The following is a 22,202-nucleotide window of genomic DNA, read 5'->3' as shown; positions in this document are numbered from 1 at the left end:
ATTCACGTGAACTGTAGGAACATAGGAAGCTGCCATATACTGAGTCAGACCATTGGTCTATTTAGCTCAGTATTGTCTTCACAGACTGGCAGCGGCTTCTCCAAGGTTGCAGGCAGGAATCTCTCCCAGCCCTATCTTGGAGAAGCTGCCAGGGAAGGAACTTGAAACCTTCTGCCCTTCCCAGAGCGGCTCCATCCCCTGAGGGGAATCTCTTCCATTGCTCACACTTCTAGTCTCTCTTTCATATGCAACCAGGGGGGACCCTGCTTAGCTCAGGGGACCAGTCATGCTTGCTACCACAAGACCAGCTCTCCTCTCCAGGTTCTCCCAACAACCGTGTGTCAGGAGAATGGTGAAAACATCCACGTTCAGATTCACGCCTGTTACTCCCCCCCACAAATTCCAAATTTATTCAATTATGATCAAAAAACGAGAGCATAGTATGTTTCCCCCGGATTGCTTGAGGCAGATTTTGCCCAAATGAGGGGAGCCGGATTTAACAAGCCAAATTAAAGGCTCAGCAGAGAAGGGAGAAGATGTGCCAGGATGCTCACCTTCCCTTCCCAAAAGCAGGTTGTAGCAGCTGCCAGAAGCCATTATAGCCCAGTGCTGGAAAAGCGCTGGGGTTTGGGGACTCTAAACTGTGCCGAGAGAGTTGATTTCGGAGGAGTCATTCCAGGGGGAGGTTTACCACCTGTAACCCGACTGCCCCAAGAACTGGAGGGACTAAGCAAGGGGGTTTCTGGTTGAGTTTTTGGCACGGACCTGTTTTCACACGACGATGATGATGATGGAGGAGGAGGATAAGAAACTTAAAGAACCAGTGAGCACAACCGGCCTAATCCTGCCCTCGGAGCTATTATCAGACCTTTAATCGGCTCAGCAACCTTGCGGGCAATTGGCTCAGGACCCACGCTGGCGACACACACCGACGCCATACGCCGAAGCCCCAGGAGTCTCGAGAGGTCAGCCAGTCTGACCCCCTCCCACAGACCGGTTGTCCAGTCCTGCTCCCTCGCCATCAGGTGTGGTTGGATCCATCTGCATCACCTGTAAGGCAGAAGAACGCCTCTTCTTGCAGGAGGCCGCTCGCTGCCCCTCTGCAGGCTACTGCTGGAAAATGCCTCCTTCCACACAGCCTCCGAGGGGAGGACAGCGAATTCCACAACATCCCTACATTTGCGTCAGCTCTGGATGCAAGAGATGCATTGGCAAGTGGCCAGTGCTCTCCGAAGAGATCACCTGTTGCACCTCTGGATGAGTCTTAATTCTGGCCTTGCCTCCTTCCAGTAGGGGAAGCTTGCCTTAAACATTGTCCCACACAGCAAATACTGGGCTAACTTTACCTATTATCCTTAACTTTACACACGATGCATGCAAAAAGGTCTTAGGATCAAACCCAAAACCAGCATCTCTAGGTAGGGCTGAGAGAGACCCCCTGCCTGAAACCCTGGAAAGCCGCTGCCAGTCTGTGCAGACAATCCTGAGCTAGTCAGAGTAAGGGTCAGACTCTGAAGGCAGCAGCTCTATATGTGAAATATAAGTCTTCTCTGGTATAAGAGTGAAGCATCTCTAGATTTCCGTTTTCTAAAGAAGTGTTTCAGCTATCAAAAGTTTAGGAAATGCTGTGTGAAGGGAGCCCCACTGATTGCTGATGAATCCCCAGCCTTATCATCCACTATTACAACAAATATTTATACACCACTTTCCAACAAAAGCTCTCAAAGTGGTCTACATAGAAATAATAAATAAATAAATAAATAAATAATTAAAATTAAAATTAAAATTAAAATAAAAAGAAAGAATAAAAAAGAAAAGGCTCCCTGTCTCCAGAGGGCTCACAATCTAACAAAGAAACACATCAGCCACTGGAGGGATGCTGTGCTGGGGACGGATAGGGCCAGTTGCTCTCCCCCTCCTAAATAAAGGGAATCACCGCTTTTAAAAGGTGCGTCTTTGCTCAGTTAGCAAGATGACTTTGCTCAATCTTCTACTACTACTATTAATACTACTATGAATATTTATACACCACTCTTCAGCGAAAGTTCTCAAAGCGATTTACACAGGAAAACAAACAAACAAACAAACAAACAAACAAACAAACAAACAAACAAACAAACCAAGACGTTTCCCTGTCCCAAGACGTAAGGAATTTCCGTGTTTTCGTTCCCTCTCAACCTGGAAATAACCCCATCCTCGACTAAGATGCCCTGGAAAACATGCCTGGTTTCTTTTCGAGAGCCTCTTCACTGCTGGGAAACGCCAAACTTCCCAGCATTTGAATTAAAGGGGCTTTGACACTCTATCCCTTTGACTCCCAGATCAAAGGATCTCCCCAGCCCGGGGAACCTTCTCCTTGCTCCCACCCCAAGCTCCCTGGGGGACAATAGATGAGCTTAATTGGGGGGTGGAGACCAGCCTCCCCCAGCCCCCCACTGTCTACCCCATTCCCACCCCCCTCCATGCGCCCAAGGAGGGGTCTTTGGTGGGAACAAAACCCGCCCGAGTGACCTTAGCCATGGGCAACCCTCCCGTCGCTTAGCAACCACCCTTTCAAAGGCCTACAAAGGACCCCCTCCCCAATCTGGGTTGAACCCTCTGCAGACAGGCGTGGCACATGGGTGGGGGAGGCGTTTGTGGGGAGGGAGGGGGGTTTGGGAAAGAGGATGTGTGCAGCAACCAATGTCCTGTCCTGAAAGGTTCTGGCAAGTTCTGCAGGCGTGCACGGCCAGATTTCTTCCCAAGAACTTAGTGGGGGCGTGTATGGTATGCCTTATCCTCACAACAACCCTGTGAGGTAGGCTAGGCTGAGGAGGAGATCCTGGCCCAAGGTCACACATTGGGGCAGGATAAAAATAAGTTACCAAAAGGTGGTTGCGAGGATAAAGACAACCATGGACACCAGGTTCCTTGGAGGAACAGCAAGATCTAAATTTAATGAACGGGTGGGTGGATAAAAATACGTAAACAAGCAAACCCATCCTCTCAGATTCTCCCAGGAGCAAAACCTCGAGCTTCAAGCCAGCCCTGATCCCACCCCGCCCATCATAATTTATTTATTTTATTTTAATATATATTATATTCTCTCTCTCTCTCTCTTACTGTTCATTAAAATAATCTCAAAGTCATTTAAAACAATGCATAAATACAGAGGTACAGATGATCTGAAAAACAAAAATACTTTCATTAAAATTCTCATCTGCCCCCAACCCATTTCCACTTCTATTTAGAATCCTAGGCCGGAAGGGACCTCTGAAGGTTTTCTAGTCCAGCCCGCCCCTGCCCCCCCCCCAGCACGAAGCAGACTATTAGGCAGACTCCTAACCAGTTTCCTTATCATTTCAACCTGCTGGTTCAAGCCCCGTCCTCAAGAGAACAGGACCCCTCCTCTCTATGCAACAGCCCTTCAGATCTTGGAGGGCAGCTTCCATATATCCCCCTTCGGTCTTTCCCCCTGCAGGCTAAACATAGGCAGCTCCTCCTTCCTTTCCCCATGGGACTTGGCTTCCAGACCCCTCGCCATCTTTTATCAGGCCTTGGGGTGGGGCAATTTCCCTGAGCACGGAGGCCCCCTCTCCCAAGCATGGCCCAGCATTTGAAACAATCCGATTGTTCCTTTCCCCATTCAAGGCCGTCAAACGAATCAGTAAAAATACAAGCCCAGGATCCGGGACGGAGTTCAGTGGCTTTAGCTCGGTCTTAAACTGGGGGCAGCCTACCTCGCAGGAGTGTCGTGCTCCTAGATTTGGGATCAGAGCCGTCTCTCTACGGAGGGTAGATCCCAGGAAAGCATAGCGTAGCCCCTGTTTTGTCATATGGGGTCGTCATATTGTCGCAAGATGCAGGGAAAAGAAAATGTGAGTGGGGTTCAAATGAACCTTCTGCCTCTGGGACTCTCCATCTTAAAAAGGCCCAACCTTGGGGGCTCTCCCCTGACCCCCTTCCCGTTTATCAACATCCTCCTTAAACTGCAGTACCCAGAACTGGACCCACAATTCCCACTGAGGTCTGATCAGCTCAGGCCGAAAAAGCCCAGTTAGTTTCCAGACGTGAACTGGGCAGGCCAAGATTCGTGGGACTTTTGGGAATGTGTGTGGGAGAAATGGCAGCCACCCAAAACCCAGCCAAGACATCTTGGGTGAAGGATGCACGGCAGATCCGAGCGCGTCCTGGTCTCTGAACAAACACCACAGTTTCCCATAAGGGAGAGTTCAAAAAGCTAGCCAGACAGCCGGGGCCGCTATGGGGCTCTTAGGAACTGGTGACCCGGAAAAAGGAAGCAGGGAGGGGACCTTCAAAAGGCTTTTAAAGAGGCAGTTTCCCCATTCACCACAGCAGCCACCCAAGAGGTTCACAGGGGTCGGAGACGATGAAGCCTCTTTCTCCGTCTCCACACCCCCAGGTTGAAAAGGGGGCGGTGTTGGATCACACTAGGCCCCACCCCACCACATCCAGGGTCATGCCCCAAGACTTCTTTCAGTGCTTCAGCCCCAGGAGATGTGGACCCTGCTAGATCAGGCCAAAACTATCCCCAGCCCAGCATCCTGTTTCCAACGGAGGACAGCTAGATGCATCCAAGGAAACAGCAGCAGGTTCTGAAACTGGTTTCACTCAAGACGGGCGCAAAGTGTCCTGGCCACCGGCCAGCATAGACCTCATTGCTATTTAAAAAAGATGTTGACTATACTAAGTCAACATTACCACCCACAATAAAGTTCAAGGGTCACCTGGGGATGGGTGCCGAACCCAGTCCCGATGGATTGGGACCATCCACACAGAGAAGGTTGTTAGGGAGATATTTCGGGGTTTAAAAGCCCTTTTTGTGCCGTCTGAAAAGAGAACCCAAGGTGAGCAGAGAGACGGACCTTCCTGAAATTTTGCGGACAAGAATAGGGACGTGCTTGGAATGCCCGAATTCTCAAAGCAAGGAGACGCTGCCTTCCCCAAAGGGAAAAAGACGGAGGTGATTGACAGACAAGAAACCACACAACAGGGGTTTCGCTAGGTCAAGAGTGACTTCTGCTCTTTGGTCACTCAGGTGTGTTAATGCCATCATCTGAGCATTTCCCAGCTTGCTCCTTGGCCTGCTAGTTTTCTACCTGCGAGGGATTTCTTTTGAGCAGGGAGAGCATCCCGACGTGCAGTTCCCCCACTAGGGTCCCGAGTGGCACAGTCCACTCCAGCACCTTGGCCATCTCGTCCTGCTGCATCATTCCTGCACTGAGAAAGGGGTGAGACTAGAGGACCCCTAACGGTCCCTTCCAACTCGACGATTCTATGACCTGCAGACGAAGTTTGCAACCAGGAGAAGAGGGAGGCTCTTCCAGATCGGCTCATGATGCTGCACGTCACGAGTGTGTGATCGTGTGTGAACGCTGCAGCCGTTTGCTGGGGCAAAGGCCGCCAGCAACAGCCGCCTCTCCCCGGAGAAGCAGTTGTCTGCCCTCCGAATGAACCTATGACACAAGTTTTACGATGTAGGGCAGGGCAGCCCATGTTGACTCAATTCAAGAGGGGAGCAGCATGCCATAAACCAGCGAGGCAGGAACATCGGCAGCTGCCTCCCACTGAGTCAGACTCTTGGTCCCTCTAGCTTAGTACTGTCCACACTGACTGGCAGCAGTGCTCCAAGTTTTCAGGCACGAGTCTTTGCCAGCCCTCCCAGGAGATGCTGCCACCGGGGACTGAACCTGGGACCTTCTGCATGCAAAGCAGATGCTTTGCCACTCAGCTACAGACCCAACTCCAGGGCGATTCCTGGAGATCATGCCCACCCCCCGCCCAAAGTTTTCACCATTTCGAGACATTAAGCACACCCAGCTTGCTTTCAAGTCACCTATTCCTGGAGACTGTCCAAGAGGCGTATCCCGACATCTTCTAGGACACTGGGTTGTAAAAACCACCACCATTCTGGGCGAGTCCAAAGGTCTAATTACATCCAGAACAGCCACCAGCGCCTACCAGATCTCTCTGGGAAGCCCACAGGCATCGCAAATGCAACAGCTCTCCCTTTAGTTCGTCCCCAGCAGCTCGTATGCTGAGGTAGCGTGCCTCCATCCATGGAGGCTCCATTTACAGACGCGACGGCGGCTGCTTCTTAAGTCCATCACCTCTCAAGGATGCGCCCAACCCTTTTCAAAAGCCAAACACACCAAGAGCCATCACTGCCACCCCTGGTGCAAAGGTCGCACCTTCCTGTTCACCAGCTGCAAGCACGTTCGGGGCCTGGACTATATTAGCGCACTTTGGCAAGAAAACAGGCCCACGGCCCCACTATCTCCTCACCCTGTTTCCAAGAGGATGCGTCTGGGAAGCCCAGAAGCGGGGGTGGAGGCAGAATCCCACCCTCTCTGCAGCTCGTATTCAAGATAGACTGCCTCCGGATATGGAGGCTGCATTGTGGCCAAGGCCAATCACCATCATTAGATCTCCCCCTCCCCTCTTAACCAGTTGTAAATTAAACGCTGCCTTTTATCCATCTTGCATCTGCCACTGATCAGTTTGGTTCTAGTGTTGCCAGCAAGAAGTAATCTCTCTCTCTCTCTCTCTCTCTCTCTCCCTCCCTCCCCTACTGCAAAATTATTTTACACCTCCCCACAGGCTTCAGCCCGGTGGATCAAAATGCTCATGCCAGATAAAACCTCCCTGCTATAAACACCAGCTCTGATCTCCCCATCACAAACAATGAAAAGCTCAGAAACTGCTCTGGCAGCATTTCTCACCTCGGGATATACAAGCCCCTGGGGAGGAAGAAATCAAGCCCCAGCGACAAATGGAAGCTCACTCGGGCAAGGCTGGTTCCTAGACTGTGGGGAGTTTGCCTGGAGCCCCCAACCCAGCCTGCCGCCCCAACATACCCCCTTCTCACTTTGCACGAAGGTCAAGGGTGACTGGAACGCATCCTTCATTCGCACTGCCAGCTTCTTCCAACTTCAGGCCCTGAGAAAGAAGCTAGGCTTTTCTAAAGGCAAGTTGCTAGCCCTCAAGATGCAAAAAAGGGGTTCTTAAATTATTACAAGTAAATCTTTAAAAAAACCAAACAAACTTGGCCACTCCTGTCATTTCGCAACTTTGTGCATACCTTGCGCAAGATCCTGCAGTCAGCATGCTCTGAAGCTACATAAGTATTAAATACTTAAGTATTAAGTGTTCCTTAATACTGTGCATTTATACAGCACATTCAAGCCATACGTTACCATGCAATCCTTGCCACAACCATCCCATGTGATTCTGCAGCAGCTTCTCCAAGGTTGCAGGCAGGCAGGCATCTTGGAGATGCTGCCAGGGAGGGAACTTGGAGCCTAGATGCTCTTCCCAGAGTGGCTCCATGCCCTGAGGGGAATCTCTTACAGTGCTCACACTTCTAGTCTCCCATTCATATTCAACCAGGGTGAACCCTGCTTAGCTAAGAGGACCAGTCAGGCTGGCTACCACAAGGCCAGCTCTCCTCTCCGTTTTAACCCAAACAACCTCATAATGTGGAAGGGGGTGACGGGACTTCTGGGCACTGTAGTTGGTGGGAGAGAGTGAGTGCTTACTGGAGCTTAATGCAGGATTCCAATGTGAGGGTCCTGGGGCCCAAGCCTGCTGAGAAATGTGGCCCTGCTGTTTCCTGGAGTCTGTTCCCCTCAATCCCAAATTACAAGGTTACTGGTCATTGCTTGCATGTTGCAGCGAGTTAAAGACACCCTTTCACCAGGGCTGCCAATTCTGACGGAAGCTATTCCGGGAGAATTCCTCTCCCCCATATTTTCCCCAATGCTTTCCACAATACCAAGCTCTTAAAATGTTGAATGTTTTAACCTTTTTATTTATTGTTTTTATAGTTTTGTTGTAAACCACAAAAGAGACTTGCATTTTGGGCGGGATAAAGGTAAAGTGTGCCGTCAGGTCAATTTCGACTTGGTATACAAATGTGTTAAATAAAATAAAAACAAAGAAACATCTCTAAGATTACTTCCAAGAGTCATCTGGAGATGGGTGCCGATGCCAGGAAACTCCAGGCCAACCTCGAAGAACCGACAGCGGCGACCGTACTCTTCACATGCCTAGAGGCCCCCTTTTCTTTCCCGACTGCTTCCTACACCCTGGAACGGAAGTGTCTTTTCACACACGACGCCATGCTAAAGCCAGTCATTCAAGCGCCGTGCAGCAGTCACAGAGAGAGACAGTCATGGATTCACAGTCCCAGCCCAATGCAAAATGACACAAATACCGCCCAAGTGCCATGCGTGAAAACGGCCTGCGTGCTGCTGGGGTGGAAAGGGAGGTGGGGGGGACCGTTCCCGGGCTAAGCCTCCGGGGCAGAAGACGTGTGTGGTTTTGATTTCGAAACGAAGGGATCTCGTATCGCCCGTATCGGATTCTGTATCGGATTCTCTCTCTCTCGCTAGGGCCTCCCTGGGCGGCGGCTCCTACTAACGGCCTCAGAAGCCTTTGAAAAGTGCCACCTGGGAGCCATGGAAACCTCATTTTAATCCGCTGAGCTGACCTTGACGGTTAGAAAGGAAGGAGAGAGGGAGGGGAGGCTGCCCCCCTACTCAGCCAGTGGGCCCACCTCCTTAACTCCCGCCAACCCCCAAGCCTGGGCCTCTCCATCAGCTCCTCCGCCTCAAACCCATACCACGAGGGAGTGCCTGCCATGGGAACCTCGGGAGTATCGGCTCTCCCCCACACATACCACAAATCCGGCCATCTTGGAGACAGGGCGGTCGACCCACACAGCAGCCCAGGCCTCTCCCGTCTCCCCCGGGCTTCAGAGCAAGTGTGGATTCCCATCTCCCCCAAAGTGCGTGTGTGCAGTTTGATACCTCTTTCGGCACAAGTGGTCTAAGACAGTCAAGGGCTAGAGGATGGTGTGCAAAGGCAGGAACGGTGAGCGAGCCGTCTTGGCGGCCACAAGCCACAGTTGCCTCAAGCCGGAGCTGAAGTGGCAGACCACGGGAGGGGCTGCGAGAGGATCCCGGCCGGGGCATTCTCAGCAGCAGCCGCCATCTTGAAACAAGATGGCAGCCAAAGCAGAAGCGCCACCAGCCCTTTTAGAACTCGTGTGTTTACAGTCCGATACAAACCAAGCTGACAGCATTAAGTAATTAAGCATAATTAAATTAAGTATTACAGGTAGATCTGAGCCAAACTGGCTCCGGACAGCGATCCATCCCACAACGGCTCTGCGGAGTGCGATAAAGTTCACTTTGCTGAAAGGAGTGGAACGTGAGGGAAAGTAAAGGGTGCCGTCGAGTCGGTGTTGACTCCTCCGGGCGCCCACAGAGCCCTGTGGTGGTCTTTGGTAAAATACAGGAGGCGTTTCCCATGGCCTCCTCCCACGCCATATGAGAGAATGCCTTTCAGCACCTTCTTAGATCGCTGCTGCCCAATAGAGGTGTTTCCCATCGTCTGGGAAACATACCAGCGGGGATTCGAACCAGCAACCTCTGGCTTGCTAGTCAAATCATTTCCCCGCTGCGCCATGAGGTGTTCCACTTTGCCAAAATAAGTGGAACATAGGCTCTGTTAATTCCGCCTGAACTTTGTGTTTGTATTTTATTTCAACACACACACAAATCTAGCTCCTCCACGAGGACTAGGAACTTGCTTGGAAAATTAAGACGGGCTCCCTAGCTAGGCCCAACAAATGTGAACGGGAGGGTGGGAGAGAGGAAAGTCCCCTTTAGGGACTCTGCTAGTCATCTGAGGCGGCCGAGTCTTTCTTGCACCTGGGTGTTCTTACAGGTGCAGCTGCAGAAGTATCCTTAGCTTACTCCTCGGTGTGTGTGTGTGTCTTATTCCCTCCCAGGCAGCACGAGACGCCTCTTCCCTGCTTCTAATTAAGGAGCAGAAGACTCTAGGGCCCATGCTGCCACTTGGTTTCAGACCGCCGGGCTTCCCAGGAGAATCTCCGAGTGGCCCACTTTAAATACCCGATAAACAGGAGAACATCCCCCTCCTACGCTTCTGCTAGAGGCCCATCTCCAAATCCCCAGCGCTGCCAATTAACAGCCGGGCTGGAAATCCAAGAGAACAACCTTGATGTGACCCACCAGCACGGAGGCGGCACTCGGCAGCATGCAAAAGGCAGAACGCACATACACACACACACGTAAGCCAGCACCCCCGCGAGCCCCCAAGCCTTTGGGACTCTCTACCCTGTCTCACTGCAGAAAGCTACATTTCTGTAAAAAGCAAGCTGCTAGTCCTCAAGTGTCAAAAAGGTGCTGTTAGAATTCTGGAAGGCAGTTTTGACTTCTCAGTTGTTACTTCCCCTTTGGAAGTCGATGCACCACCCTGCCAGTGCTCCCTCTAACAGGGACTCCTGGATGTCATGGACTACAACTCCCATAACCCCCAAGCAAAAGCCGTTGCAGCTGGGGATTCTGGGAGTTGTAGTCCAAAACGTCTGGGACTCCCTGTTCGAGGGAACACTGCAGCCTGCACTCCAAAAGCTGGAAGAAGCTCTGCTTTGAATGAATGGATGGAATGAATAAGTTTCTAGACCTCCAGGTCTAACACCTCTTTGTATCTCCTTGGGGTGTCTCCATTTACATGCAACAATTCATCCAAATAGCAACACCAGGAGAAGCTGCACTTCTCAGAATTCCCTTTTCCGTGCCCCTGTCCAAGCTGCTTGAGAAGGCTCCATGGGCACCCCATGGCTGGGCAGAGGAGCTTCTGGGTCGACAGGATGTGCGTGGCCAGAAGCTCCCTCTCCGGGCTGGCTTCTGCTTCCGGAAGACACCCCCCGGCTGCCCGCCCCACACCCCCTTCCCCACCCATCAGAGCTGCTAAGCAGCCCGGCTCTCCTAGGCGGGATTAGGGGATTAGAAAGAAACCAGGGCCGGCTAGCAGCACCAATCTGACCTCTCTGCCTCCGCCAAGAAAAGGGTCTTTGTGCCGGCCCCGTCTCTTGCCCACGGCGGGCCACTCCTGCGTCTCCCCGTCCCGGGCCTCCACAACTCCCTCTGCGGCTCTGTTGCTCCTGGGCACAGAAGAGCAGGTGGCAAGTTGGAGCCACTGGTTGGCTATGAGCGAGGAAGAGGAGGAGACGGCCCAGCTTCCCGATCCATACATACATAAACATCCCTCTAGGGTCCTCACTCGAGGGCACAAGGCAGGCTGGGCGGGGGGGAAACAGCCCATCTCCATGAGGTCCAGCCACATGAGCCGCCCTGAGGGGCTCTTAAGGCGGACATTCAGAGCACCCCTTTCCACGTGATGGGGGAGAGCCCACGTGTAAGACGCCTGGACCCACAACTTGAACGGTCCTCACCCGGCATGCTCCAGAAGGGAAGAGAGCAGGGCGTTGAGCTCACATCTCCTCCAGAATGGAGCGGGGTGAATGAACATATCGGGCAGATTTATCCCGAAGTCTCTATGAGCTCTCGAGGAGCACTTCACACACAATGCGGGTTTTTCATTGCACATTACGAGCGTAGTCCGATTTATATCTGGGGTAAAAACAAACAAACCACAGTGTGTCGGGTTTGGGGGGGCAACTTCAAACTCACAGTAAACTCAAGGAAAGCCTGCTGTCTGAAAACCCCTCCAGGAGAGTGGTTTGTACGATAGCCTTTGGTCTCGTTCCCAGATACAAACAAGACTGAGAACATTAAGAGAATGCCGCCTTCTTCACCAACCCCACGACCTGTCAAGATCATCTGGGGAGGTCCGGCTGCAGTTGCTACCAGCTCGATTGATGGCAACACGAATCCGGGCCTTTTCTCGAGTCGCCCCAGGACTCTGGAACGCACTTCCTAACGAAATTAGAGCTTCTCCTTCTCTGAATGTTTTAAAGAAGGACCTTAAAACATACCTGTTTAGCGGGCGTTTAGTTTATTGTTTTAAAGCTTTGGTTTTTAGAGTTTTTATTGTATTTTACATGGCTTTAATTAGGTTAGTGTTTTAATGGTTTTTATATTGTGAACCGCCCAGGGACCTTTTTTGTATCAGGCGGTATACAGATGTACTAAATAAATCAACAATAACTCAACAAATTTTAGTACATAAATCAAATGTACTAAATAAATCAACTACCCTATAAACAGGGTAGTTCCCATCACTCGGGTAGGAACTACCCTAGTTCCCACCAGCTCAGCCGGTGGCAACTCAAAACTGGGCCTTTTCTCAGGTTACCCCAGGACTTTGGAATGTGCCCCCTAACAAAATTAGAGCTCCCCCATCTCTGGATGTTTTAAAGGAAAGCAAATCTGAAGACCTTCCCGTTTGATTCGGCTTTGAATCTGTAGCTCTAAAGTTTGCGGCTGTAGCATTTTTCATCTCAATTTCAAATCGGTTTAATTACATTAATGTTTTTATCATTTAAACTGTAAACCGCCAGGAGATTTTTACACGGGGCAGGACAGAAATGTGCTAACCAACTATGCCGAGCTCTTAATAGGTTCTCACACAGACACAGTCCCAAACTGGATTCGTCCCCAAGCCCACAGGGTGGGTAGCCAGCATTCATTCACCCACCCCTCCTCCCAACCGGCCACCACCAGCCCATCAATAAAGTGGGGCCAGGCTGTGCTCGGGGCATCTTCTCCCTTGCTCCAGTGGGTGCTCACTGGTGCGAACAAAGCCCCCTTTCCTCAGGGAGCCTGCCTGCCCATCCCACACCCCCTGCTCACACTCCACAGCAACGCTCCCTGGATAGCCCCGGGGCACAGAGGCTGGTCGGGTTCTCCCTCTCTCTTTGATCAAACCAGACAGCACTGGGCGGGTCAGTCACGCCAAGCGAGGGCCATGCACCGCTCCGTTCGGTAAGCTCAGACAACTTCCCCACGTGCCTCACCCTAGGGGACAGGAGGCCGCCGTCGACACCAGAATCCCACCATGGGGTGACCCATCTCAAACGGCTGAGCTTGGGCACGGGACAGGGTTTGGGGCCGAGAAGCCACTTCGGAGAGAGAAGTCTAGCAGAGGCAGCTTCTCCCACAGTGGCAACTCCAAGATGGGGTTGTGGGGGGCAAAAAATAAGAGCCGACACAGATTTTGCCAAGGTGGTGCCTTGCCGGTTGCCAACATGTTGAACTCGCCATGTGCCGGTGCATTTATCAGCCTCAACAGTTGTAAATAGAGCTGGGGTGGGATGGGGAAAGCGTCCTCTCATTCTCACCCCCTACTAAAACTGCAACCCAACACAGCGTCCACAGGGAATCATGGAACGTGGTGGGGCAAACACCCCAATATATAGGAACATAGGCAGCTGCCATATACCGAGTCAGACCCTCGATCCAACTAGCTCAGAATTGTCTACACAGACTGGCAGCGGCTTCTCCAAGGTTGCAGGCAGGGATTTCTCTCAGCCCTATCTTGGAGATGCTGCCAGGGAGGGAACTTGGGAACGTCTGCAGGCAGGTGCTCTTCCCAGAGCAGCCCCATCCTCTTACAGTGCTCACACACCTACTCTCCCATCCAAATGCAAACCAGGGTGGACCCTGCTTAGCAAAGGGGACAATTCACACTTGCTACTACAAGACCAGCTCTCCTCCCAAGAACAGGTCAGCACTGCACATGTTCTTACACGAATGTATATGCATATAACCTTCCCTGGTTACACTGAGCATGTCTTCCTTCCCTCCATGGAAATTTAGATGGTAAGCGCTTTGGGGCAGAGACCCGTTTGCTGAAGCTCCTCTGCAAAGCTCACTCATCCCAGACCTAGCTGAAGCTTCTGCTGAGGCAAGGATCTAAGATGGACATGGACCCTGGATAGCCGACATGAGTTCAGGACCATGGACAGGCAACCAAGAGAGCTGGATAGAACTGCATGAAGTGGATGTTGCACCAGCCGAGGACTGGTGCAGAGTAGATTCACTCCATCCCTTCTCTTGGAAAGATCTTGTCATGCCAAGGGACCATGTTCGATTTTCCTAAGCACTGCAGGACCTCTACCTCGGCTAGCAGGTTTTCAAGGGGCTCTAAACCTAGCAGGTTTTCAATGAGTCATTCTCTAAGGAAGGGCCTTAGATGAAACAGTGTGTTGGACTAGGACCAAGGAGACCCGAGTTCAAATCCGTGTTCAGCCATGAAACTCTCTAAGAGACTCTGGGCCAGTCACTTCTCTCTCCGCCTAACCTACCTCACAGGGTTGCTGTGAGTGAAACATAACCATGGACATTGCCCTAGGCTCCTTGGAGGAAGAGCGGGATATAAACGTAAATAAAATAAAGTAAACATGACTCTGGGTGGTGATGGTGGTGTTACTGGTTCTGTTGCCCTGCCGTAGAGGGTTCTGACAAAAACGCAGAGATTGGCACACGGAGTCTCCCCACCCAGTCTCATGCCTCCAATTGTGGGGAGGGGTCTCAGATTTGAGATTATGACAAAAACCATGGTGTACACCAACAGGACTATAGAAATGATCATAAAATGAGGAAAGCTTCACCTGTTGAATTTGTGCCTGGCAGGCCCCAGGGTCATGCAGCGCCCACTCAGCCCCACCAATCAGAGACTGGACAGGTAAGGAGAAAAGCCAAAAAAACCCCGAAGCACACCAGGGGAAAGGGACTCGATTACTACTACTACTACTACTTAATCAATTTATATCCTACATAATAAAGCCATTAAAACCAGATTAGATGAACCGAAAGGGGACAAATCACAGTTCTCAAAAGCAAAAGTATCACAGCCAAATTTCTGGGACTACCAGAAAAACACACACACACACACACTCTTTCTAACCACTTCACTTATCCATATTGGGGAGGAGGAGAAACTGCCATCTGGGCAGAACGAGCACTTACCGACGTACTCTGGGTCCACTCGGGGGGAATAGAAGCCGAACTTGATGAAGATGGGGAGGAGGAATCCAAAACGCACCCACTCGATGACGTAGAGCGGGGGGCTGGTCTCGTCCGGCTGGAGGTCGCAGCCCAAAATGGCACTCTCCCCTGTCCTGCCAACCACGGCGCGGGGCTCCGTCTCACCGTTACCTGCTGGCAGGAAACGGGCAGAGAGGGTAAATTGCATGTGGACCTCTCCCCCCCCTGCCCCCGCCAGCCCACCCCCTTCAAAGCACTTGAAAAAGTCTCGAAAACTTTCCGAAACCTCTCCAAAGGGCGACTGGCAGATTATATCCCATGCACGTGCGATCAGGGTGCTGGAGGATTCGGTCACAGCGGATGTTCAAGCGGCACCCTGCCTTGAAGGGGGTCAAATCTCTACGGCCACATGATACAGCTCTCCTCCAGCTTTCTGAGCTTTCCCTCTGCCTTGTCCCCGGTGGTACGGGGAGAACCAACACTCTCTCAGGTAGCTGTCCTTGTACAATTAATGGCAGCAAGCCGGAATCCAGATACAGAAAGTGCCCCCTCCCCTTTCCGCAGCACCGTGAAAAGGCGTCACCTGTTGAAATGCTGCCTGTCACATTGCGGGAAGAGGCACAAGGCACCCTGCTGAGGAAGCCAAGTAAGTTGGCCACATTAACTTGCCCATTACTGCCACGTGGAAGGCCTCCAGGCAGCCGAAGAGAGCCGGTTAACTGAGCCGAGGGGAAATTGCCGGGCGGAGAGTTAAAAAGTGCAGAAATCCCAAGGAAGATTGGAGTGCCACACACTTGGCTGAGCATGCAAGGAAGTTGCATGGACCGAGATGCCCTCCGCTGAGCAAAAGCCCACAGGCCAAGCCAAAAACAAAACCACCCCCCAAACAGGCCATGGCCCAGTGGCAGCGTTCGATCAACTTTTGAATTCTCTACCTGAATAATACTTTTTAACGCCTTCTATTCATGACTCTGGCACGCCCGGATTCTGCAAGAGCGCAGAATGCAGAACTGGGTGCAGAATACTGCTTCATTAGGAGCAAAGTTCCTAGTCCTTTGGATTGTGAAGATGTACTTGAAAGGGGTGTGGTTAGTGGTCCAAGGATGATGTTACAGAACCCTGCAGAGCTGAGCTGCAACTTATACCCAACGGAAGTGACGTCATTTGCAGACTACCTGGCAACAGTGCAATGTGCAAAACTCAGACAGACCCTCACCAAAGATAATCAATGACCATGTGTATGTGGTCCGTGAGGAAAATTGACCCTCACTATATTCTTTCAGGCACCACATTAAATTATTAATGTGCCAGTTATTAGCTGTATTATTTACGTTTCTAGCCTCCCCTTCCTTCAAGGAGCTGAAAGCAATATACCAAGTTCTCCCACACTCTTTTTATCCTTACAATTCCGTAGGAATTGCAACAAGGTACCTCTGTGAGGTAGGTCAAAGCTGAGAGAGAGTGACTGGCCCAGCTCACCTGGCAAATTTAGTCTCTAAATGGGGATCTGAACCCGAGCCTCCCCATTCCTAGTCTGACCACACTGACTTTTGTGCACAGTTGATGCTGGACCGGATCTTTTTAGCTGTTGGTTTTCTGGATCAGGGAGGAAATTGATTTTGCTGTGATTCTTTGATATCACAGTGCATGGCCTTTTGTTTTCAAAAATAAGCATTATTCTTGGCATGAACAGCGGCGTATAAATAAGAGTTATAAACAAACAAAACTGATATTGACAAAGGAACTGGAAACGGAGGCCAGGAGAGAGAAAAATCACTCACAGCTACGGAAGAGCTACAAAAGGACGCTGCTCCTGAGTCAGACCTTTGTTACATCTAGTTCAGCACTGTCTACTCTGACTGGCAGCCTCTTCTCCAAAGTTTCCGGCAGGAGCCTTTCCCAGGCCTACCTGGAGATGCTGCCAAAATTTGAACCTGGGACCTTCTGTAAGCAAAACAGAGGTTCTACCAGTGAACTATAGTCTCAGCCCCAATGGGATGCAAGGGAACACTATGTAAAAGTCATTGCAAGAAACTGAATCCAGTAGTGACTGAGGCAGGAAAGACAGCTACTCTTAAGTGCATCTTCCATAGATTTTTATTCCATAAGGATAAAAATAGTCTGGTGAGCCCAGAGCTACTCTTAAAGGCACCTTCCAACTTCGAGGTCTTCTGGTCCACCCTCTCCTAGGGAGGAGAGCTTGTCTTGTGGGAGCAAGCATGACTGGTCCCCTTAGCTAAGCAGGGTCCACCCTGGTTGCATTGGAATGGGAGACTAGAAATGTGAGCACTGCAAGAGATTCCCTTTAAGGGATGGAGGCACTCTGGGAAGAACAGAAGGTTCCCAGTTCCCTCCCTGGCAGCATCTCCAAGACAGGGCTGAGAGAGACTCCTGCCTGCAACCTTGGAGAAGCTGCTGCCAGTCTGTGAAGACAACACTGAGCTAGACAGACCAAGGGTCTGACTCAGTATGTGGCAGCGTCCTACGTTCCGAAGGTTCCTTCCAGCTTTCAGAATCTACGGTTCTAACCCAGCCCACCAAATGCCCTTACCCTCAGCAAACCGGCTGCAGACCAGGCTGAGGTAGACCAGCCATAAACACCAATTCATAGCACAGTTGACCCCGCCGGACGCCTCGGTGCACCGCCAGAGCCGGATCCGTCCTCACGCCAAGGTGCCAAGTCCGGGGGAGTCAGCGGCGGAAGCAGGGACCACATGCAGCGCCAGGGGGCCCTTCTCGGTCGGGAGACGTGCCCTTCCGGAGGAGTTGTCGGGCGGTTCCCGAGGCCAGGCCCCTCTTTCTCATCCCCGCGGAGACCCCTGGAGAAGCCCCGGCGCTCCCGGGAGAACGTGGCCTTGGCGTCCGAGTTCACAAGTTTCTGCCACCCCTTGGCCTCAGCAGGCAGCAAAGCCTGTGGAGCAAAATTCCAGGGAAGGGGGAGTTAGTTGGGGAAAGTGCAGAGTAATGAAAGGAAAAACAAGGAGGCCCGTCAGCATCGGGCTGCTCACAGCAGCCAACCAGATGTCTCTGGGAAGCTCCCAAAAGAGAAGGCAAATCCCAGCTCCTTTGCTTGCAGCATTTGATATGCAGAGGTAGGCTACTCCTGGACAGGGAAGCTCCACTTTGTTATACTGGCTTCAGCTAGACTTCTCCCTCCTCCTCCGGCAGCTTGCCTAACCCACTTTTAAAGCCATCTAAGCCAGTGGCTACCAGCACACCCTGTGGCAGTGAGTTCCACATACTGGTGACGTGCAGAAGAGTACGATCTCGTCTGTCTGGGATGAAATTGGCCCCAGGCAGCATTTTGAACGAATGGGACAGCGTTCACCAAGACACGGGTCACCACCAGGCAAAATAAACACACCAGTTACAGGTGAGGCCAGAAAGGTTTGGAGGGCACACAAGAGCTCTCTATCTTCTGTACACATGACCCCCTTCAACCCCCGAGCCCTTGAGATAAGGCAGGTTATCCATCAAGTTCTCTTCCTCGCACACAAAGATCAGCCAGTGAACATAGCTGCCTCTTCTCATTGCTTCCTTTCCATTGGCTTCTCATTTCTCCCACACCCTGGGGAAGAGCAGCCCTGGGTGGTTTGCCTCTCAGTCAGGCAGCTGTCACACCGGTGATGCTCAAAGGGAGCAAAGCCCCAATTAGTGTCGCCTCTCCCAGATACGTCAATTCTAGAATTTCCTAGCGGAGAGGGAGGGAGAGAGAGAAAAAAGGAGGAAAGTCTCCGTCTCCTTTGCCCTCCGGAATATTTTCACTTTCCTTTCTCCCTCCTCTCGTCATCTCCAGTTTTTGCAACTGGGTTAAATTAAACACACATGCCCAAGCCAGAACCCAGCTCCACGTGGACTCCCCCCTCCAACCGGCTCCCACGGCCCACGTTGTTCGGTCTGCCCTGCGCATTCTGAGCCAATGCGTCCGGCTTCACTGATGGACAGGCTCAAGGGAATGCAGCAATTTGGATCTGCTGGAGAAAGGTTGCTTTCAACTGACGGCACAGGCATGCAACTGGGTTCAACTCGGAGCGGGGGAACTCTGGAAGTGTAGACGTAGTTTAGCAGAGAACTAAGCGGCTGAGGGAGGTGTGTTTCCAGCAGAATGGACCTTTTTTGCAGACCAAAACACCTGCTGGAAATGCTTTTAGGGATGGCGGAGGGGCCTAAAGCACATGACGGAGGCAAGGCTGAAAGTGAATTGTGTGTATGCTGAATTTTGGTTGATCGTTCCTTGTTGCTTTGATAACTTTTTAAAATTTGATGCAATCGTTATTTTCATTTCATTATGATTATTTGGGTGTAAGTCCCTCGAGCTTCCTCTGAATGGGAAGGAGGAATAAGAAATGTCCTTTAAAAAAAAAAAGTGTCAGTTCTAGGAAATAAGTACCAACTTGGATGGACATCAGGCAGAGACCTTTTCCACTGCTTCTCACACACCACAGGGAGAGCTTCTTTTACAACACGACAACTAACTGTGACTTTTGCAGACTTAGGGCAAAGGAATAATGATCACAACTACATGCAAAATTGCAAACGAAACATATGGGAATTTAAAATATATATATTCAGGTAACCTTGTGTGTGTGCCAGCTGCAATTTTTGGTGTGTGTCAGCTGCTCCTACAGGGAGGGGGTCTTACACGCCTGAGGACCATTCCTCCGTTTGGGAGGGCCGTGTGGCCCACTGACCCAATTGCCACACAGAATAATGTCCATAGAAATCATTTAGGCTCTGGCTTCTGCAGTGAAAACAAACGAAGCGTTCTCGGAGCGACAGTAACCCCATAGACAACAGCCCCCTTTATGATGGGGAGTGGGGGGGGGAAATCACAATTCCCATCCACCTGGGGCTGATCCTAAAGGGGAAACATCCATCATGACCAAACGCCACCATCCTGTCCACTTTAGCCACCAACCACAGAAGGAGGGCCCAAAGCTCCACAGCATTTGCCCCCAAATCTACGGCCCCGATTTTCAATTTCTGGCTCTTTGAAAACCTCTCAGCTCTGTGGACCGAGCAAACAAGACAAGCGTGTGGCGTAAAGCACTCTGGGAATATGTCCATTGCCTGAACAACAATAGTCTGTTTGGGCCATGCTCCTCGAATGGGCAGCCCCACTGCAAGATGGCCTAGGGGCGCCTAGGCCTCAAAGGGTGCATCCGAACCGTGCCCAGAGATTGTGCCAGAGGAGGGAGGGGCAGGCAAGCCCCCCCCCCCGCCCCAAACTGCCTGCCCCATTACTGAAGCATAAACCGAACACTGAAACGGAACTGCAATTCTAAGCAAGCTTCTGCAGTCAGCTCCATCAAAACCAGCAGGACAGGACTTCCTCTGAAGAAAACATGCAGAGGATGGGAGCACTCTCATACATTTTTTTTTTCATCTTTCAGAAATTTAAAAGCATGGGACAAAGTCCCATCCCCCCACCACCACCGCCCATATTTTCTCCTGGGACTACCAATGAGCATGTTTACTCAGAAAGCAAGCCCCACTGAGTTCAATGGGGCTTACTTCTGAGTAAGCATATTCAGGGTTGCACTCCAAGGTTATCGGATAGGAATCTGGATTCGGCCCGCCGTCACTTCCCTGCTGGGGCCTAGGACCCCCTCGGTTCTTCTCTCAGCACCAAGCCACTGGTCCCACTTCTCTTCTCCCAGAGACGGGAGAGAACTCTTCCTAGCTCGAACCACTAGACCCCACTGCCCAACCTCGGGACAGAAAGCGAGGCCTTTTCATCCCTCCTCAGCACCCAGAACTTCTCTGCACTCCCTGGAAGAGTGGCGACTCCAAAAAGCCAAACCAACAGAAGACGACAGAGTTTCTCTCTCCTGTGGAACTCTGCGCCCCTTGAGCCGGGAGGGGGACCCCGGCCTCTTAGCTCCCGGCCCGGCCCCTCCCACCGCCCCCCAATCTAGCGGAGAAGAATAGAGCCTAATCTAGGTCTTGCCTCTCGCCCGGGAGCTCGCCAGGGAACCCAGGCGGCGGCCAGACGTCTCCTCCTCCTCCTCCTGCAGCAGCTGCTAAGAATGGTCGTGCCTCCCTCAGCGAGGCTGGAAGGGGGACCCAGGCGTCCTGGCCCCCAGGACCAATATAAGAACCCAGGAGTCCGCAGCAGGCGCCACTCCCCCCAGCCACCCCCCAGCCCTCTCTCTAGGGAGAAGGAGAACCCCAAGGAGTCTACCCAACCCACCCTCCCTCCCTCCCTCCCGGTGGCCCCCAACTCCTCCTCCCCCACGCAGCCCTCCTCCTCCTCCCCGATCCAGATCTGTTGGGAGAACGACCCAGACGTCCCGGAGAGAGCCCACCGAGCGGGCTTACCTGCGCGCTCCTTGCGCTCCGCTGCCATCCCTCCTGCCCGGAAGGGCTGCTCTGTTCGGCTCGCCTGGCCAGTCCCCGCCGGCTCCATCAACAAGTCTCCATCGCTGCCGCCCCGCGCCCTCCCCTCGTCTCCTTTGCGCAAACTTTGCGCGCAGCAGCAGCCAGGCAGGGAATCAGCCTTTGGGAGGGAGACCCCTGGAAATCACCTCCCCCCACCGCGATCGGTGCCCCCCAGCCCGGCTTCGTCCCCTTCACACCTGCGGTACGCTTTGCATCCCCCCCCCGCGAGGAAACACACACTGCTTCGGGTTTTCCTCCGGCCGCGCAAGATACGCGCAAGCCGCCTGCGCTCTTTCTCCTTCCCCCCGTTTGCAAAAAGCGCTCGGAGCGCAACTTCTGCGCCGCTCGCCGAGCCTTTGGCAAGAAGAACTTGCACCACAATGGAGGGGCGGGGCTGCTGCCCCCTCCGCCCCCTCCCCAAGCCTCTTTGTTGCCACAGGGACGGCCAATCGCCTTACCAGGAGAGGACCTGCACCTTCCAAACTCTCCAATCGCAGGGAAGGGGAAGGCAGGGCTTGGAGGCTTTAAAAGAGGGGCGTGTGGCCAGCCAGCTCGGGGAGTTTCGTTTGCAAAGGCTTCTGGGAGGTGTAGTTCCCCCTGTCAGGGCCAGAGTCTGGAGTGCCCTCTAGCGGAATGGGTGGTTTTGCAAGTTAAAAAAATAATAGCAACAATTGATCATGTTTCTTTCACCACCAATACCAGCTCCTTCGTCCTTCCTTCCTTCCTTGCAAGGCTTAGCTTCAGAACGTTTTTGTTTAAGCCAGGGGCCTCAACCTTAGCATGTGGTAGAGGGTGTCTCTTGAGCATGTGCAGAGTGCACTTCTCTTACGGTTCAGGGTGCCAACCCTGAGTGAAGCCGTTTCCACAAGATCTAGCTATTGCACATTCCAGATCGCTGCCGTAGGGTTCCCCACTCTGACCAAAGCTATTCCAGCAGAACTTCCCCATATTTACTCCCCATTCAAGCCATCCAGATCGGCAGGCCGGCTTTCGAGAGTCGCCTGGAGATGGAAACTGATTTCTGGAGACTCCAGGCCAGTCCTGGAAAGCTGCCAACTT

The 22,202-nt window shown here is 52.2% G+C and overlaps 1 protein-coding gene and 1 long non-coding RNA gene across 6 annotated transcripts in view; one reads left to right on the top strand and one right to left on the bottom strand.

The window, feature by feature from the left end:
* Positions 1-21,672, bottom strand: part of IGSF9 (immunoglobulin superfamily member 9) — a 45,427-nt gene extending 23,755 nt beyond the window's left edge. Inside the window, exons 1-3 of one of the 5 annotated variants that reach the window (XM_053277753.1) lie at positions 21,602-21,672; positions 17,314-17,673; positions 14,745-14,936 (exon numbers count right to left, since the gene is read on the bottom strand). In XM_053277753.1, the coding sequence (XP_053133728.1) occupies positions 14,745-14,936; positions 17,314-17,371 (250 nt within the window). In that variant the 5' untranslated portion in view covers positions 17,372-17,673; positions 21,602-21,672. Of the gene's footprint in view, positions 1-7,957; positions 8,088-8,680; positions 9,004-14,744; positions 14,937-17,313; positions 17,674-21,083; positions 21,552-21,601 lie in introns of those variants that run through there. The other 4 variants (XM_053277752.1, XM_053277754.1, XM_053277756.1 and 1 more) reach the window with 4 other exon arrangements.
* On the top strand, positions 8,995-11,981 carry LOC128337132 (uncharacterized). The gene is made up of 3 exons (XR_008312185.1): positions 8,995-9,088; positions 9,797-10,099; positions 11,585-11,981. It is a non-coding gene; the product is annotated as an uncharacterized LOC128337132 (long non-coding RNA).
* Positions 21,673-22,202: the final 530 nt, after the last annotated feature.

Source organism: Hemicordylus capensis, chromosome 14 (genome assembly GCF_027244095.1).
Source record: "Hemicordylus capensis ecotype Gifberg chromosome 14, rHemCap1.1.pri, whole genome shotgun sequence".
NCBI classification, from domain to species: Eukaryota; Metazoa; Chordata; class Lepidosauria; order Squamata; family Cordylidae; genus Hemicordylus; species Hemicordylus capensis.
This window is presented reverse-complemented; position numbering and strand designations above follow the sequence as displayed.